The sequence below is a fragment of the Pongo pygmaeus genome, chromosome 10 (assembly GCF_028885625.2).
Source record: "Pongo pygmaeus isolate AG05252 chromosome 10, NHGRI_mPonPyg2-v2.0_pri, whole genome shotgun sequence".
Classification (NCBI taxonomy): Eukaryota; Metazoa; Chordata; class Mammalia; order Primates; family Hominidae; genus Pongo; species Pongo pygmaeus.
In genome coordinates, this window is record NC_072383.2 from 55053174 (window position 1) to 55071545 (window position 18372).

General features: G+C 49.8%; 2 protein-coding genes across 21 annotated transcripts in view; both read right to left on the bottom strand.

The window, feature by feature from the left end:
• Positions 1-1633: 1633 nt before the first annotated feature.
• STAC3 (SH3 and cysteine rich domain 3) lies at positions 1634-13067 on the bottom strand. Of its 3 annotated transcripts, XM_054445757.2 has the most exons (13): positions 11285-13067; positions 10085-10285; positions 8661-8727; positions 8135-8402; positions 7800-7897; positions 7211-7283; positions 6218-6315; positions 3318-3384; positions 3089-3138; positions 2712-2797; positions 2490-2541; positions 2263-2400; positions 1634-2085 (listed from the first exon to the last, which is right to left on the bottom strand). In XM_054445757.2, exons 3-13 carry the CDS (start codon positions 8724-8726, stop codon positions 1987-1989), a joined length of 1095 nt encoding a protein of 364 aa, XP_054301732.1. In that variant the 5' UTR covers position 8727; positions 10085-10285; positions 11285-13067; the 3' UTR covers positions 1634-1986. The 3 variants fall into 3 exon arrangements, with proteins under 3 accessions (XP_054301732.1, XP_063503123.1, XP_054301733.1); XM_063647053.1 differs by having other exon boundaries at positions 10085-13067; XM_054445758.2 differs by having other exon boundaries at positions 8661-8823; positions 10085-13067.
• Positions 13068-13170: 103 nt separating this feature from the next.
• R3HDM2 (R3H domain containing 2) overlaps positions 13171-18372 on the bottom strand; it is a 178829-nt gene continuing 173627 nt past the window's right edge. For all 18 annotated transcript variants that reach the window (XM_063647050.1, XM_054445742.2, XM_054445756.2 and 15 more), the window contains 5 exons: positions 18008-18177; positions 17100-17247; positions 15521-15618; positions 15098-15182; positions 13171-14221 (listed from right to left, as the gene is read on the bottom strand). In XM_063647050.1, the coding sequence (XP_063503120.1) occupies positions 13881-14221; positions 15098-15182; positions 15521-15618; positions 17100-17247; positions 18008-18177 (842 nt within the window). In that variant the 3' untranslated portion in view covers positions 13171-13880. The remainder of the gene's footprint in view (positions 14222-15097; positions 15183-15520; positions 15619-17099; positions 17248-18007; positions 18178-18372) is intronic.

The following is an 18372-nucleotide window of genomic DNA, read 5'->3' on the forward strand; positions in this document are numbered from 1 at the left end:
TGGCACCCTAGCACCCCTCCTTCTAGTTCAGCACAGCCTGTTTCCCCGCTTTTCCCGCCCCCCTTCTCTCGGGCCCTTTGCTTAATTTCCTATTAACTGCTGATAAATCCAATTAAACCGCCGCTCTAATTAGGGACAGCTGCTGGCTCAGTGAGGCTAGGGAGGGGGGCGCCCCCCGAGTGTTGGGGGAAGAACAGCCGCTCTCCCTGCTTCTCGGCATCCGCACACCAGCATTGCCGCCCAATGAGCCAGTAAATTGGTTTTGCCTTAGCATTGGCGGGGGGCTCTCGAGGATCTCGGGGGGCTCTGATTTTGAGTCCCTCAGACCTTGATGAATAGAGACGACCCGAGCCCTCGCGGTCCCTCCCCTCATACATTCCTGGTAGGTGGATTTCAAGGAAGGATAAGGACAGAAGCCTTGATTTGCGTGTGGTTGGTGTGTGTGTTTGCCTGTGATCTGCTCCTATTCCAGCTCAATCGCGATTAAAGGGGGGTCTTCTTTAATGACTCCGCCTCCACCCCCTCAGGCATCCGAGACCGTCAAGGGCAAAGGAAACAGAAAATTGAACCCAGTTCTGCAGAGTCTTCTTGTGTGCTTCCCTACCCCCATCACACCTCAGCCTTCTGGAAGGGGGGCGCGCCCGTCCCAGGCCCTCCTCTTCCCCAGTCCAGCTGAGCCTCTGCCCTCCCCCTGCCAGCAGCAGATGGTGCCCGGGCTCCCGCTGCCAACCTTGCTAGGCGGTGCCAACCTCAGTCCTGGCAGACAACGGGCAGACGAGAAGAGGAGCTCCTGGCTGGCCAAGCCGACCCTCCCCCACCCGGCATCGAGCTCAAGATCCCCCCCACACGCCTGCCCCACTCCAGCGACCACCCCAGCCTGCCTCTCACTGGGTCCGCTCTCAGGTCCCCAAACTCCTCGTCTCCTTCTGCTCCCTTCCCCACACCTTCCCGCTCCTCGCCACCTGCCGCCCTGACCAGGGCCGGCGTATTTGCATATTTGCATATGCAAATAATAACATTTGCATACGGCGCTCCGCAGGGGTGTCTCCCCGAGAGCCGGTTAGCTGTCTGCCCTGCGTCCTCACTCGGTACCTGTCGGAAAGGGTTAGGGCAGGGGCCGCGCGGGTGGGGTTAGGCCCCCGGCCTAGCTAGCTCGGTTCTCGGAGGACTTGAGGAAGTGTTGCCATGGAGACGGCACGCACCCCACCCCCTCCCAGGCCCAGGGTCTCGGGCTTGGTGTCTCTGGTTCTCTCCCCTTACCCACCCTCCACCCCTCCCCATCCCTCGCTCTCCAACCGAGATCTTGCATCGCCCCCTGGCGGCCTAGCTCGGCGCCAAGCCAGATTCCGAAATGCAGGGGGCTGCCTGCGGCTAAATCGCCAAGAGCAAGGAGGAACTTACCCTACTACAAGATCCTGCTCCCAACCGCTGGGGCGCGGGGGAGGCGACTCCAGCCCCGCGATACCCTTTCTTTGCTGACTACAGAGGCCTCACCTGGCGGGCGCACTTCCCACCTCCCGCCAACCTCAGCCCAGATGGGTCTCGGGTTACCCGATGGTAACGAGGCGGGACAGCTAGGGAGGATTCTCCACCCCTCCGCAGGCCCTCTCCTCAACCCCAGTTAAATAACAACTTTTCTAAGTTTTGTCAAAAGTTTAATAAATTTGCAACATTCGACAGTTCGCTCGCCCCCGCCCCCTGCCCCAGTCCCTCGCTCCTCCTAGTAGATACGCATTTTTTTCCAGCTCTTGCAAGCGGGGCCTGAAAGGTTTCGGGTCCGGGCTGCTCTGGGGAGCAGGTATGCGAGGCCCCAGGCTGGGGAAGCGGGCGAGAACCAGTCCCTTCCTGGAAGCCCCGTCGCGCTCAGGCGGGCCTTCCTACCCCTCCTCTCCCAGCAGTCCCGTTGCTTTCGCCCCACTCCCCAAACTCCACTGGGCCCGCCCAGAATGGGGTGTGGGTGTCTCCCGCTTGCAGAAGCCCGCACGCCTAAATCTCCTCTAGAAAGTCGGTGGGAAACAGCCCCACCTTGCGGCCGGTGTAGACCTTGACGTAGCCGCCCGCTTCGTCTCCTTTCTGCACCACGATCTAGAAGATTAAAGGATCAGAAGTAGGAGAGGAATCAAAGGAACAGGTAGGAGAGGACAGCAGGGGAGCCGGGGTTTACAGGGGCTCACCCTAGTCTCATTAATGGCTAAGCTCTCCAAGGAGTGTGGTGGGCTAGGGAGCATTCAGGCCTGGGATTGTGTTGGGGCAACAGCCTACCTGGTCCTTCTTGAGAGTGATCTGCCCTATCTCGCGGTTCCCCACGAAGGATCTCGTCACGCGGTGCACACGTTCTCCAGCCCGGACCCGAATGATGAAGTTTGGAGGGAAAAATCCGACCTTCTCCCCAATTTTCCCCTAGGGAAGATAGTAGAGAGAGTCCATCTCTCAATGTCGGGTTCTGGACTCAACCCACACTCCACCCTAGCCCTAGCCGTTTCTCTCACCCGCCACCATTCTTCATTGGAGTCATCAAGGACTGTGATCTTCTCTCCTGGCCTGGGAGGGGAAGGGAGGGGCCTCACTCACATAGCAGGTCCCCTGCTGTGCCCCGGGTCCAGCATCAATAGGCTCCAAGCCCTGAGTGCCCCCTTTTCCTTTCCCTTGGGGGAACCCAGCTCTTTCCTCTTCACTCCGCAGTACCAGCCCCCTGCCCCAAGGCCTCTCACGGGAAATCCAGATCGTCCTTCTCCAGGGCTTTGAACCGATAGAGAGCCACAAAGTAATGAGACTGCTGGAAGCCAGGCTGCTTGTGCTGGGGGTGAAAGGGAATGATGAGTCTTAGGGCTCCTCTACCCCACACTGAGGGGCAGGATTCCAAGGCAGGGACATTCACCACACACTCTACACTCCAACTCTCTTCTAGGTCCCTGAACTGAGAAGTGTTTTGGTTGTGGGTGGGTATGCAAGGTGATGGAGAGAGTGGGTCAAAGATGATGGGAAGCCTAGGAGTTCAAGAGTGAGCTTCTGCCAGGGCCATCAGTGGTGGTGTCAGAGCTGGGTTGGGGAGAGAAGTGGGTTCCTTGCAGGGAGGAAGGATTCTTACCTTGTTATCAGGTGTCTTCTTCTCAGCCTTCTTATCCCCTTCAGGGTTTCCTGGGATAGGAAACACCAACAAATTGTCTGTCTCCTGGAGGGCAATTCTTATTCTCTTACCCTTCTGTGGAAGGGCCTCGTCTATCCAAAGCTGGCCTGCCCTTTGCTCCTCCACCCTCTGTTCCACAGCTGAGCCTCTGATCCTACTCCATCTCTGGATGGAGGTGGGTGACACTCACCATTCTGGGGTTTGCCTTCCTCTGGTCTGGCCGACTCTGGCTCCTCCTCCATCATGGCTGCTAGAGGCTGGAGGGGGCACCAGAGTTAGGGAGACGCTGTCTTGGGAACACATGCCCTGGCTCTCTATAATCAGGTCAGAGAACTATAGAATAATGGGATCTCAGAGTTGGAAGACGCCTTGGAGGAAATATCTAGTTCAGCCATCTGCCTAATGCAGGAACTTTCTTTCTTTCTTTTTTTTTTTTTTGAGATGGGGTCTCCCTCTGTCGCCCAGGCTGGAGTGCAGTGGTGCAATCTCGGCTCAGTGCCAGCTCCGCCTCCGGGTTCATGCCATTCTCCTGCCTCAGCCTCCCAAGTAGCTGGGACTACAGGCGCCCGCCACCACGCCCGGCTAATTTTTTGTATTTTTAGTAGAGACGCGGTTTCACTGTGTTAGCCAGGATGGTCTCCATCTCCTGACCTCGTGATCTGCCAGCCTCGGCCTCCCAAAGTGCTGGGATTACAGGCATGACCCACCGTGCCCGGCCATGCAGGGACTTTCTCTAAAACATCCTATCAGGTGGGTCACCCACATTCTGCTTGAATGTAGCTAAATAACAGGGAATTCACTACTAGATTCCAGGTCCTTGACTATGCTGTCAGCCTTTAAAAATACTCCAGTGTGTAAGTAAAAAGTGAGCAGCATGGCCAGGCGCGGTGGCTTATGCCTGTAATCCCAGCACTTTGGGAGGCTGAGGTGGGCGGATCACCTGAGATCGGGAGTTCGAGACCAGCCTGACCAACATGGAGAACTCTCCTCTCTACTAAAAATACAAAATTAGCCAGGCATGGTGGCGCATGCCTGTAATCCCAGCTACTCGGGATGCTGAGGCAGAATCATCGCTTGAACCCGGGAGGCGGAGTTGGCGGTGAGCCGAGGTCGTGCCATTGCACTCCAGCCTGGGCAACAAGAGCGAAATTCTGTCTTAAAAAAAAAAAAAAAAAAAAAAAAGAGCAGCACAATTTTTATAATTCCCTTAAAAGAATATAACCCAAGAGTATGTTAGCCCTTCTGGAAGCAGCCAAATCACACTGCTAGTGCCTTATAAGTCATTAACTCACTCCATAGAAATCCCTTATCTGTGTCCAACCTCCATATCAACAAGTTTGAGGCCAGATTTCTAGTTCTGTTTTTTGCAGTTGATTTTTTTGATCAAATATGTACATTTATCTTTTCTTTTCCCTTCCCTCCTTTCTTTTTTTTTTTTTTTTTTTTCTTGACAGTGTCTCGCTTTCTCCCCCAGGCTGGAGTGCAGTGGCTCACTGCAACCTCCGCCTCCCGGGTTCAAGTGATTCTCCTGCCTCAGCCTCCCAAGTAGCTGGGATTACAAGCGAGCACCACCACACCCGGATTTTTTGTTGTTGTTGTTGTTGTTGTATTTTTAGTAGAGACAGGGTTTCACCATGTTGGCCAGGCAGGTTTCGAACTCCTGACCTCAGGTAATCTGCCCACCTTGGCCTCCCAAAGTGCTGGGATTACAGGCGTGAGCCACCACACCCAGGATGAATATATAATTTGTAACTTCATTATATCTAAATCATGTTATAAGGCATCAGAAATCTCCCTCTAGCTGTATAATGCTGAAAGGACCTAGACTCTGGGTTTGCCACTCAACCAATTTTAGGAGTCCATCTAACTGTAACCATCATCCATACTAGTCCACCCAGGTTGTCCAGAAAGATATAAGAATATTCTAACAAATTCCTTGCTGAACTGAACACAAATCTATGGCATTACCAACCTAGTAACCCTGTTACCAAAGGAAATGAGGTTTATCTTGGCCAGTAGCTTTGTGCCTCAGTTTCATCATCTGTAAAATGAACAGGTCAGACCAGATGATCTTCATGGATCCTTGCATGGCTCTAGAATTCTCCAGTTACTTGGCATGACAAGTTCTCTTCCCTACATCCAAAAGCACAGCTCTTGCCTCTGTCACCCAGCAATGCCAAAGACTTTGGGCCTAGCCTTCAGGTGGTTGTGGTGGCTAATCTGACAATTTCAGAAGGAAGCTGAGAAAACATAATCTATGGCTGGAGTTCTTAACCAGAGGCCCATGGTGAGCTGCAGCAGGTTCCAAAACCCCCTAAAATTGCATGCAAAAATATGTCTGTTGGGTTATGTGCAATTTTTTTTTTCTTTCCTTTTCTTTTTTTTTTTTTTTTTTTTGAGACAGAGTCTCGCTCTGTCGGCTAGGCTGGAGTGCAGTGGCACCATCTCAGCTCACTGCAACCTCCGCCTCCTGGGCTCAAGCAATTCTCCTGCCTCAGCCTCCCAAGTAGCTGGGATTACAGGCATGTGCCACCACGCCTGGCTAATTTTTGTATTTTTAGTAGAAACGGGTTTTCGCCATGTTGGCCAGCCTGGTCTCAAACTCCTGACCTCAGGTAATCCACCACCTCGGCCTCCCAAAGTGCTGGGATTACAGGCGTGAGCCACCTCACCCGGCTTTTTTTTTTTCTTTGAGATGGAGTCTCACTCTGTCACCCAGGCTGGAGTGCAGTGGCATGATCTCAGCTCACTGCAACCTCCGCCTCCCGGGTTCAAGTGATTCTCCTGCCTCAGCCTCCCAAGTAGCTGGGATTACAGGCACACACCACCATGCCTGGCTAATTTTTGTATTTTTAGTAGAGACGAGGTTTCACCATGTTGGCCAGGATGGTCTTGATCTCCTGACCTCATGATCCACCCGCGTCAGCCTCCCAAAGTGCTGGGATTACAGGCGTGAGCCACCATGCCCGGCTGAGTTTTGTGCAATTTTAGGGGAAGACAATCTATTACTTCTGTCAGCTTTCCAAATGGGAAAATGACTTGCTCCATGGGATCTCTGGGAGGGACCTCGTGGGGAGGTACAGTGCTCACATTTTTCTTATCTGCCTGTCCCTTCTTCCGTTCCTTGTTTGCCATGATCACCCCAGTGCGCAGGGTTTCAAACACAGGATCATTGCGATTGGTAGCAGCTAATCAAATCGGAGGAAAAAGAAGACATTATTGGGAAGGCAGAGAAAGGCTTGGAGGAAAGGAAGGGAGAGGCGGGAATGAGTAGATGGATACTCATGTGTGTGTTGGGTGGCAGTGGGGACGCCATGGGGGAAGATTAGGGAAGGGTCAGCTGGGCAATACCCAGGACACCAATCTATAAAGGACTCTAAAAACATCACTGGTGATGTAATGTGAGGGAGAAAAGTATTTATTAGAACTCCTTCCAGGCAGAGCATTATATGACGTTTGAAAGACAACTCTGGTTGCCTGGGAGCTGAGACATTCGCAGAATCACTATTCTCCTTCTAAGGAGAATGGGCCCTTAACTTCTGGCTTTTGTTCTGCTGAATGGCATGTGTAAGCTGAGGTGCTGCCACCAATAGGTTCTTCTTTTTCACCCATGCTCTTCACAGAGTTCAGCCTCTCCTCCAAATAAATGTTGAGCAAATTTGTCAATGAATATGCTTTTAAGGGTTGCCAAATTATGAACCTGCCCAGGGTGCCTGCAGCCTTTGGGTCTTGCCCCGAGTCTGATATGACTCTGTAGTAAGGGTGAGGACAATCTAGAATCCTTGTTCTTGCTTATAAATGATTTTGCACATAAAGAGCACAGATTCTGAAGCTAGCAACTGAAGATTCCAATCTTGGCTCTACCTCTTGCTAACTGTATGTAGTTGCAACTAAATCTTATCTCCCTCTGCTGTAAAATGGGGATATTGCCTCTGCATCCAAATGGATATAAAAATGTGAGGTTGAGGGAGAATTATGGGAAATAGAAAGTTTCTGTTTCAGAATTTGGCTCCCAAAGCTAGAGATGGCATTAAACCATCTCTAGGCTTGCCCATTCCCTCATGTTCCATAAAGGGCACTTACAGAGATCTTTGACACAAGCGTACTGCTGGTTGCTGTAGAGTGGGGAACTATAGGCCCGATGGAAACCAGGCGGCTGTAGGATGGAATGGGAGGAAGCATTAGAGGTAGCAAAGTAAGGTCCAGAAGCCCATCTCTCCCAGGAGTGCTCACCCTTTCTCAGAAAAAGAGATGGGCTGAGAAAGAAAAAGCAGAGAAATGAATGGGATGGAGGAGAGACCAGCAAGGGGTAGCTGGCTGGTGACATGTCCCCTCCTTTTTTTTTTTTTTTTTTTGAGACAGTCTCGCTCTGTCACCCAGGCTGGAGTGCAGTGGCGCAATCTCGGCTCACTGCAAGCTCCGCCTCCCGGGCTTACGCCATTCTCCTGCCTCAGCCGCCTGAGTAGCTGGGACTGCAGGCACCCGCCACCACGCGCGGCTAATTTTTTGTATTTAGAGACGGGGTTTCACTGTGTTAGCCAGGATGGTCTCGATCTCCTGACCTCGTGATCCGCCCGCCTCAGCCTCCCAAAGTGCTGGGATTACAGGTGTGAGCCACCACGCCTGGCCATGTCCCCTCCTTTCTACACTTTGTTCTCCACAGCCTACTCACGATCTTGCCGAAGCATCTCTGCATTTCCACATAGGACTGACAGTGTTCATGGATGTTGGTTTTGCAGTTCTTACAGCGAAGCCCAAACTTGTTGTTGACTTGGGAGAGGGGGAGAAAATTCAGATAAGGTTCCAGATTGCCCTTTCCCTTTGTACCACTGCTGCTACTCTTAGGTTCCCTTTTCTGTCTGGGATCCTACTTGCTCAATCTCTAATAGCATTGCCTTACACCAACTCTAGCCACAGCCCATCTGCTACAAATACTCCTCTCCTATGCCCTCTCCCCAAACCTCTGCCTTCAATATCATACTCTCTTCACTTCCCTTCGTGACTCACGAACAATCATCCGGGCACAGACATCACAGAACTTTGGCTTCTTGAAGAAGTGATCTTTGAATTTGTGGGGCTTATCGTTGACCAGCTTAGGAGGTTCTGGGGGTGGCTCCTCCTCCTCCTCTTCTTCCTCTTCCTCTTCCTCATAGATGTAGTAGATGGGCCCACCCCCAGCTCCCACTGCCTCCCCATTGGCCTGGGGCTCTGGGGGAAGTTCCATCTCCTTTGTCCCTGTAGAACCCTTCCTGAGTAACTGCTTTAGCCGCTGTAGCTGAGGGAGGGAGTGAAGAAAACCCAATGTTAAAAGGACTTGTCACCCTCTCTAGAGTGGGGGGGGCTAGAGCAAACTAGACAGTTTTCTAGTTTCGGGCAAGGAATGTACCCCAGGATTAGGGCGGTATTGGTATTGGGGACTGCAGGTGCTGGCCAGCAAAAAATGAGTCACACACAAATGAGATCAATTTAAGCACTCTTCAGCTGTAATGGCTTCCCGGCCCCCCACACCCAGTGGTCAGAGGCCCAGACTCACCCCACTTTGCCGAGTCTCTGCTGGGAAGGAGGGCTTAGGGGACTCCAGCACCTCCTTTTCTGTCATCCTGCAAGAGGTTGGACCCCACTATGAAATCTAATCCCTTTCATTCTTCTCTCCCTTATTTCTGTCCCTTGCAGTAGGGTGGTCCTCAAAGGGGAGGCTTTCGGAGAAATGTGATGAGAGATTTTGTTGTTGTTGTTGAGATGGGGTCTCACTCTGTCACCCAGGCTGGAGTGCAGTGGCGTGATCATGGCTCACTGCAGCCTCGACCTCCCAGCCTGAAGCGATCCCCCTACCTCAGCTTCCTGAGTAGCCGGAACACAAGGTGTGCACTACCTGGCTACTTTTTTATTTTTTGTAGAGACATGGTCTTGCTTTGTTGCCTAAGCTGGTACCAAACTAGCTCAAGCAATCCTCCTGTTTCAATCTCCCAAATTGTTGAGATTCCAGGCGTGAGCCACTGCACTGGGCCAAATACAGATCCTTTGGCAGGTTTTATTAACAGATTTCATGGAGGTCTAGAAAAAAGCTCAACATGGCCAGGTGTGGTGGTGCATGCCTGTAATCCCAGCACTTTGGGAGGCTGAGGCGGGCGGATCACTAGAGATCAGGAGTTCAAGACTAGCCTGGCCAACATGGTGAAACCCCATCTCTACTAAACATATAAAAATTAGCCAGGTGTGGTGGTGGACGCCTGTAATTCCATCTACTCAGGAAGCTGAGGAAGGAGAATCGCTTGAACCCGGGAGGCGGAAGTTGCAGTGAGCCGGGATTGTGCCGCTGCCCTCCAGCCTGGGTGACAGAGCAAGACTCCGTCGCAAAAAAAAAAAAAAAAAAAAGCCCAGCAGACTAAAGAGCTTCCCAATTAGTTCCTCAAACTGATACTCATCCTTCCATCCTGAGAGGCGACCCCATAGTTTACAGCCCTTAAACAGTGTTCAAAGCTGCATGGTTTACGTCATTTTCCTATAGGTACTTTGTTTCTCCTGGGAATCTGTGGGCAACAGAGATGTGATGCATACCTTCCCAGATCTCCTCTCTTCAAGAGGTTTAATGTGTGTCCTCGTGTGCACACAAGGAAGGATGGACTGGAGACATTTGTCCTCCCCTACTTTTTTCTTGAGCCCTGGGGGCCCTGTGCCTAGTTCTGTCCCAGCCTGCCTCAGGGCTCAGCTATTTTAAGTTTTCAGGGTAATATGAGCCTTTCCTTCCCTTACTACTTCATTCCCTTCACCCCAACCCCATCCCCACCCCCACCCCACCCTTCAATCCAAACTCATCCTAGAGTAGAATAATAATTTTACTCCTAAAACCCAAACGACTCACAGACAAGGAGAGAAATGAAGAAGCTGAATAGATTATAGATCAGGGCAGCTGGGGTGAGCAGTCGTGGAAATCGAGAGGATGAAGAGGTAACTTACGTTCGGGATTCCCTAAGTCAGTCCACAGTCTGTAGAGGGAGCTGGGAGCCCCGAGGCCTTGATGGTGGTGCTGGGGAAAAATTGGTCCTCTTCCTTGGGGGCTAAGCCCCCCCAGTACCCTCTGTGTTCACACCAGCTGCCCAGTCACTATTTGTAGACCTCCTAGCCTCCTGCCTTGGTGTCAGGGCTGAAATGACAGGGCTGGAGGAGAGTGGACAGCTGAGAAACACAGCTGACACAGAGAAATTGGACACTGAGAGGTCTGGGGCAGGGCCGGACCCTAACTCCTCCCATCCCCCCAGAGCTGCTGTTTCTTGATTCTTCATCTAAGGCGAACAGGTGAATAATGGCTGAATTCAGGAAGGGACAGTTTCTGTTCACACTCATTTAACATTTAAGGGGAGTTTATTTTTATTTTTCATTTATTTTTTGAGACAGGGTAAAAAAAGATTAATTTGAACTCATAGAGCTCTCCTATCAGCCATACTAGGTGGCTTTTTTTTTTTGAGATGGAGTCTTGCTCTTGTCACCCAGGCTGGAGTGCAATGAAGCGATCCGGGCTCACTGCAACCTCCCAGGTTCAAGCGATTCTCCTGCCTCAGCCTCCTGAGTAGCTGGGATTCCAGGCGCCCACCACCATGCCCAGGTAATTTTTGTATTTTTAGTACAGATGGGGTTTCACCATTTTGGCCAGGCTGGTCTCGAACCCCTGACCTCAGGTGATCCGCCTGCCTCGGCCTCCCAAAGTGCTAGGATTAGAGGTGTGAGCCACCGTGCATGCCTAGATTGCTTTTTATCTGTGGGTGGTTGGAGGAGTACTTTGCTATCCTGTAAGAAAGTGAAGAATATGTAGTATTGCTTCATTCCCTCCAGCAGCTCCCAGAGACATCTCCCCACCCTCCTTCTTGTAAAATTTTGTCCTCAGAGTGAAGGGAATTACCAGGGCTATTAAAAAGGGCCAGTTAACACTGGACAGAAGCATACAGCTGCCACATAAGGAATTTTTTAAATCATTTCTAAGTAATGTCCCCTTCCTCATGAGAACTGCAAACTCTTAAAGGTAGGATGGCCAACCCTCACACTTCCTAAACCCTTTTGATTCCCTGATTCCATCTCCCACCTTTGATGCCTCAGTATATAACTGATGGATCAAAGAGACAGATGCCATTCTCATCTCACAGGGGTGCACCCTTCTCTTACTCTTTGGGCTGTGACATGGATGAAAGAGGAGATACTCCCATCTCAGGGGAGAGCAATTTAGAGGTGGCAATGCAGTGCTGCTTTATTCCTTGTATCTGTAAGAAATAAAGGACTGTGTTGGAGACTGGGTCAGGCAAGCTCCTGTAGGATCATGGTTAGGGATACAGCTACTTGGACCCAAGAGATTTCCAGGGCAACGTGCTTTGTCATTCTCACCCACTACTTTTTTTTTCTATTTAAGGGGGGAGTTTGAAAAAGGGGTGCAGGATGGTTCTGACTCTGCAGGTTCTTTAATGGCCCTGCTCTGACAGGCTGCAGAACAACAGGGCTTGCTTTGAGATGCTCTAAAGGAAAAGCTCCATCTTGCAGGCAAGATGACTTGTGCTCTTCAACTTTTTTCAGCCACATAGGACAGGGACTGCTGAGCATGTCTGGATAATACAGCATCTTGGCACTGCGAGTTCAGTTGCTGTAGCTTTCATTGTAATAAACATCTGCTTTTGTCCCCGACAGGTAAAACCCAATCCTCCAGCTTTAGGATTAAAGAAAGGCAGCCAGGCACGGTGGCTCACGCCTGTAATCACAGCACTTTGGAAGGCCGAGGCGGGTGGATCACAAGGTCAGGAGTTCGAGACCAGCCTGGCCAACATGGTGAAACCCCATCTCAACTAAAAATACAAAAATTAGCTGGGCACGGTGGGGCACGCCTGTAGTCCCAGCTACTCGGGGGGCTGAGGCAGGAGAACTGCTTGAACTCGGGAGGCGGAGGTTGCAGTGAGCCGAGATACCACGCCACTGCACTCCAGCCTGAGCGACAGGGCGAGACTCTGTCTCAAAAAAAAAAAAAAAAAGAAAGAAAGGCCCAAGTTCTTCATCCCTAAACGGTTTTCAGAAGATGAGCTGGGCTGGGAGTGGTGGCTCATGCCTGTAATCCCAGCACTTTAGGAGGCCAAGGCGGGAGATCACTTGAGCCCAGGAGTTCAAGACCAGCCTGGGCAACATGGTAAAACCCTGTCTCTACCAAAAATACCAAAAAAAAAAAAAAAAAAAAATTAGCCAGGCATGTTGGATCGTGCCTGTAATCCCAGCTACTCAGGAGACTGAGGCACAAGAATCGCTTGAACACGGAGGTGGCTGCAGTCAGCTGAGATCTGCCACTGCACTCCAGCCTGGGTGACAGAGCAAGACCCTATCTCAAAACTCAACTACAAGGGCCCTAAATGAATACACAGTACCACAGAATTAATAGTCTGGAAGGAAACTTAGAGGTCACCTAGTAAGTCCAAGTCTCTTATCTTACTGATATGGACACAGATCCAGAGTTGAGAAGTGATATGCTCGATGAACCACAGTGGCAGAACTGGGAGAGCCCAAAGCCATGGTCCCATTAGAGATCTAGCCATCTATCAGAACCGTGTACAGTGAAGAGGATGAGACAGAGGGAATGGTGTTAAAAATAGTGTGCGTATGCTAGGGAAAGCCATCCCAAACCACAACAAACACCTCCAACAGCTGTAGGGCTATACCTACCCAGGGCCTGCAACCCTTTACCCATACCAGGGCGGCAACAGAGAAACAGTGACTGATGTCCAATGACAGATTTTTTTTTTTTTTTATATTTAAAAACAAAACCAACCTCCCCCCAAATAACCCCCAAACAAACAAAAAACCAGATTAAATAAAATTTACAGTGAATATACCCAGCAAACATCTGTATGTGCAATTAAATACTGTGTCTGTTACTGTGGCACGAACCTCAAACAAACAATATACAAGTGTTCTGGGGGGGCCGGGGGAGTCCCAAGTTTTAACTCTGTGGGGTCTAGGAAGACAAGATGGGGAAGTGAGAGAATGGGGCAATCAATTTTGTTTATCTTAATTCTGTCCATATAAATATATTCATAAAGACCAAAAAAGGAAAGGAAGCTTGGGATGTTAAGGTAATAGGAGGACAGTGTGGGACTTTCCCAATTCTACCTGACCAAAAAATGTGAGAGAAATTAATTGTATGATGGGAGAAGAGATTTAAAAAATGATAGACGAGGATGGGGGCCGGGCACAGTGGCTCATGCCTGTAATCCCAGCACTCTGGAAGGCCAAGGCGGGTGGATCACCTGAGGTCAGGAGTTTGAGACCAGCCTGGCCAACATGGTGAAACTCCGTCTCTACTAAAAATACAAAAATTAGCCGGGCATGGTGGCGCGTGTCTGTAGTGCCAGCTACTTGGGAGGCTGAGGCAGGAGAATCACCTGAACCCAGGAGCTGGAGGTTGCAGTTAGCCAAGATCGTGCCCCACTGTACTCCAGCTTGGGTGACAAGAGCCAAACTCCGTCTCAAAAAAAAAAAGAAGAGGATGGGAAGAAGAGTGATGCAAGGGGGGTCAACCAGGGAAAAAGAGGGGACCCATGGCAGGGGAGCAAGAAGGAGTCCAATGCCAGTGTGGGTATCTGTCTGTTTCCATCTTCATCACTGTCTTAGGCTCCAGTTTAACATGAGTTTCCTTACTTCCTGCCTCTGTCCATGGTCTGTCAGGATCCTTCAACCCCCTCCACCCTGCCCTTGCTCCTTCTGTGACAGTCCCTTTCCCCTCCTCCATTTATTGGGAGCTGGCTCGCTCCAGGATCCTCAGGTCATAGTTCTTTTTGGCCATTCGAAGTTTGAAGCGACTCACGGAGTTGTTGAGACGAAGGGAGGCATTTTGGGCAGCCAGGGGGCTGGGGAACACAGCCACAATGGTGTACAAGGCAGCGAGGTCCGAGTGGCGGCCATTCTCAGCAGTCCCACTGTTGTCCCCCCCACCCCCTCCAGGCAGCCCCTGAGCATCCTTGAGCCACTGGATCTTGGCGCCGGACATGGCGAGCTGTGTGAAGAGTTTGTCCGCCTCGGTACGGGTGATGCCCTCAGGGAGATCTGTCACCTCCAGCACCCGCCCCAGGACTGGAAGGGGAGGAGAGAGGACATGGTTGTAAGAGGAATAGGACAGGAAGGACTGGACAGCAGCCTGGCAGAGAAGTGTCCAGCTGACTAAGTCTGTATACAATGTCTTCAAAAGCCTGGTCTTTCTCTCTTAGCCCTTTCTTCCCCTCCCCACCATCCCAGCTCTGATCAGGGCAACTAGGAGAAAAACAAATGAACCTTTCTCTTCTCCTAGCCCAGAGATGTAGGCAAGAAGGGACTGGGAATCAGAATCCCGGGTTTCTGAGCTAAGAACCTATACCTCAGTTCTCTCACAAGGTGCTACGGCTATGAAGAAAATGTGGCTTTTGCTAATGTTCTTTAACAATAATGTATCAATCTGAAATATGTCCCATAGTTCCCTTCCCACTCAGAGGCTGGCTCAAATGGATTCTTCCTTCTTATCATCTCAGGAAGTCAAGTTTCCCTTCCTTTCCTTGTTTAGGAAATTGCTCCAAATCCCAAGACAGATTTTGTTCACCTAGTGGGAGGCTTGCAGGACAAGAGTTCCTATCCCATATTCTCTACCAATCTTCTCCTAAACTGGGTCTAGGACTACCAAAGGTAGATGTCGTAGATTAGGGACAGGACACTAATTAGAAAACTCTTTGTTAGTAAGAGGCAACTCCCATAATTGTGTTATTCCCACTTTTTACCATGATCTTCCTCAGAATCTGAGATGGCTTGGTAGGGAGGACTGAGATACTTCACTTCTACAGTTTCTGCTTGCTTTTGAGCACAAAGGGTCCCACTTCCACTCCCCATCCTAAGCTGGCTTTTCCCACCCATGCTGGACTGGTAATTAAGCACTGGAAGGGTGGGTACTTTCTCTTGGGGATTTAGCATCCCATGACTCACCAACATCTGCTGTCCCCAGGTCAGTGGAGGCAGATTTGAGTGCTTGTCTCTTGCCCCGGTTTCCATGCTTCAATCCACTCTGTCCCTTCAACATTTGAAAGACGACTCTCATCCCATGTAAACAACATTGACTGCCTTGCATCACAATGTCTGCCTGAGAGATTGTGGAGTAGCACCAACCCAGAGGACCCCACCCCACCAGGCAGTCAGGTTGGCTATGGAGCAGTGACTGAGAAACAAAGAGCCCCTCCCTCTTGGCATGGGGGTCGGTGGGAGACATGAGTACAGGAGGTAGGGCAAGGCTCTTGCTTTGTTCATTCTGTGTTATTTCCCTTGTACACCCAGCTGGTTGAAGCTCAGAGACAGGCACCCAAATAAGAAGAGGGGTCTGATGGCCCTACGGTTGCTGGTGGACACCCTTACCTGGTGCACCGTGTAAGTTGACTGGCCATGGAGCAATGGAGGGCAGATGGACAGATTGTACTGTAATGGCTGGCCCAAAAGGGAGTAGCGCCCATCACCTAGGGAGTAAGAGCAATTGGTTTTCTGGGAGCTTAAGCTTCATAGTATGACTTTTATAAGACTTCAAGGGGCTTTGGAGATAGCAACAATGCATACTATTCCTAATTTTCTATGATGGAAATGCCCATGTGACTGGTATAAGAGTTGTTTCTCTTTCTAAATCCTTTAGCTGTCAACTGGGTCTCACACATAAATGGGACTACTAGGTCCTATCATCCTTGAGGAAAGGCTCTATCCATTGTAGACAACAGTCCTATGAAAATGATCAGGGAAGAAACTTACAGACCCTTATGAATGTCTTTTATGGCTCTCTTTTTTTTTTTTCTTGAGACAGAGTTTCACTCGTCACCCAGGCTGGAGTGCGATGGCATGATCTCGGCTCACTGCAACCTCTGCCTCCCAAGAAGCGATTCTCCTGCTTCAGCCTCCCGAGTAGCTGGGATTACAAGCATGTGCCACCACGCCTGGCTAATTTTTTTTTGTATTTTTAGTAGAGATGGGGTTTCACCACATTGGCCAGGCTGGTCTTGAACTCCTGACCTCAGGTGATCCGCCTGCCCCGGCCTCCCAAAGTGCTGGGATTACAGGCGTGAGCCACTGTGCCCGGCTGTCTTTTATCTCTTATATAGATTCTCCCAACCCCTAAACCCAGGATTCAAGTTTCTGACTCATGTGAGAGGCAGTATAAGCACAGTAGACAAGAGCATAGACTTGGAGCCAGACTGCCTGGGTTAAAATAGTGGCTCTGTTACTGGAAATATGATCCAATGTTGGGTATTTTTTTCCCTCATTAATGTTGCTGGAAAGGTTAAACAAATATAAGACATGTAAAGCATTTATAGCAATGCCTGGTACATATTAAGTACCATTAAGTGTTACCTATTATTGATAAATATTACATTTCAGAGCACTTTAAAGTTTTTAAACTACATTCTCATTTTTATACTGCTTGTGACAGCTAGGGCAGAAAGCAGATAAAATTCCCATCTTATGTGTGATTAGCCCCATTTTACAGACTAGGAACTGAGGTCTACTTCTGAGTTTAAGTAACTTGTTGAACATCACAAAGCTAGTTAGTGGTGAGACTGGAACCTCTGAAACCAAATCTAGTGTTTCCTTTTCTAAGACCATACCGTTTCTTACAAAGCCCCACATTCCCAGCCCTCAGACTTGGTACTGATATTAGGTTAAACTCTTTGGTCATTAGAAAGTTCGGTGAATGTATTTTCTCCAGCTCTTTTCACCTACTTGGTTGTAAGCACTAAGTATGTAAAGAAAGCTAAAGAAAGTTAAGCATGGACAGCACTAGAGAGGGGCAAGTGTCCAAGGCCCATACAGGGATGTTAAAGGAAGAGTTAGCTCCCAGAATTGGATAATCTACACTGGTCCTCTGCCTGTTGTTACTCTTTCAATCTCTGCAATTGGGAATGGGATGTAAAAGGTGAATTCCACAGCAGCCAGCACTAATCTAACCCCCTACCCTGTGCTGGACCCCCAGGCCGGGGGAACTGTGTGAGGACAGGCAGGGGACTGAGTCCTGTGCAGACGCTGCTGAGGCTGGTGACAGGAGAGGGTGCTGGAGACTGGGTAGGAGATGTGACAGGGCTGCTGCTCATTTGTGTGTTGGCCTGTGGAAAAGAGAAGCACATGTCACATAAACATCAAACATTACCCTCTGGATATTCCTATGGCTTGGCTTAAAATTCACCTCTCTCAGGAAATAAGTTTCTCTTGCTGAACTCTGCCAAAGTCAGACTCTTCCTTCAAACTGCAACCTCAGTCCTTAATTCATTTATGCTATTTTTTTAATTAATTAATTAATTAATTTATTTATTTATTTATTTGTTTGTTCATTTTGAGATGGAGTCTTGCTCTATCACCCAGACAGGCTGGAGTGCAGTGGTGCAATTTTGGCTCACTGCAACCTACACCTCCTGGGTTCAAGCGATTCTCCTGCCTCAGCCTTCCGAGTAGCTGGGATTACAGGTACCCACCATCACGCCTGGCTAATTTTTTAATTTTCAGTAGAGACGGGGTATCACCATGTTGGTCTCAAACTCCTGACCTCAAGTGATCCTCCCACCTCGTCCTCCCAAAGTGCTGGGATTACAGGTATGCGCCACCGTGCCTGGCCCATTTATGTTATTTTAATATCCATTTCTGGCATATTGATTTAAGTATTCTCTGAGCATTTTCAAGTGTGCATCCCACCTGCCACCTTATATATTAGGTTCCTTAAAAGAGGATGCTCTCTACTTCCTGTGTTTCTCCCCAAAAAGTACCCAGGAAAAGACATGTAAAAGAGGCTGCTCAGTCAATAGCAAACATTGCACCCTGGGAAGAATATGGTCATCTCTTTGCCAAGACAAGGCTGAGTGCTGCACTCACCTGGGGGCTGCTGTCAGGACTGTACAGGTCTCCAGGCTTCTGCCCCCGCTGGTCCATGCTGTAGTATTTACAATGACTCCACTGGACCATGGATGGGTTCTGAGGGGGCTGGGGTCCATTAGGGACATTCAGCTGCATGACCACTACACCTGGTCCAGAAGGTGACACTCCTGAAGGGCAGGAAGAAAGCAGTTGGTTACAAATTCAAACTGTATTTTTGCCTTCCAACTAGCCCTGAGTGGGAAAGCAGCAAATAAATCCACCCATTGCCTCAGGGTCACTCAAGCTACGTCTTGCCAGAAACCTGAAATGGCTGCTGATGTGGCTTCTGACTCCATCTTCTCAAACCAGTAGAAGTTTGAGTG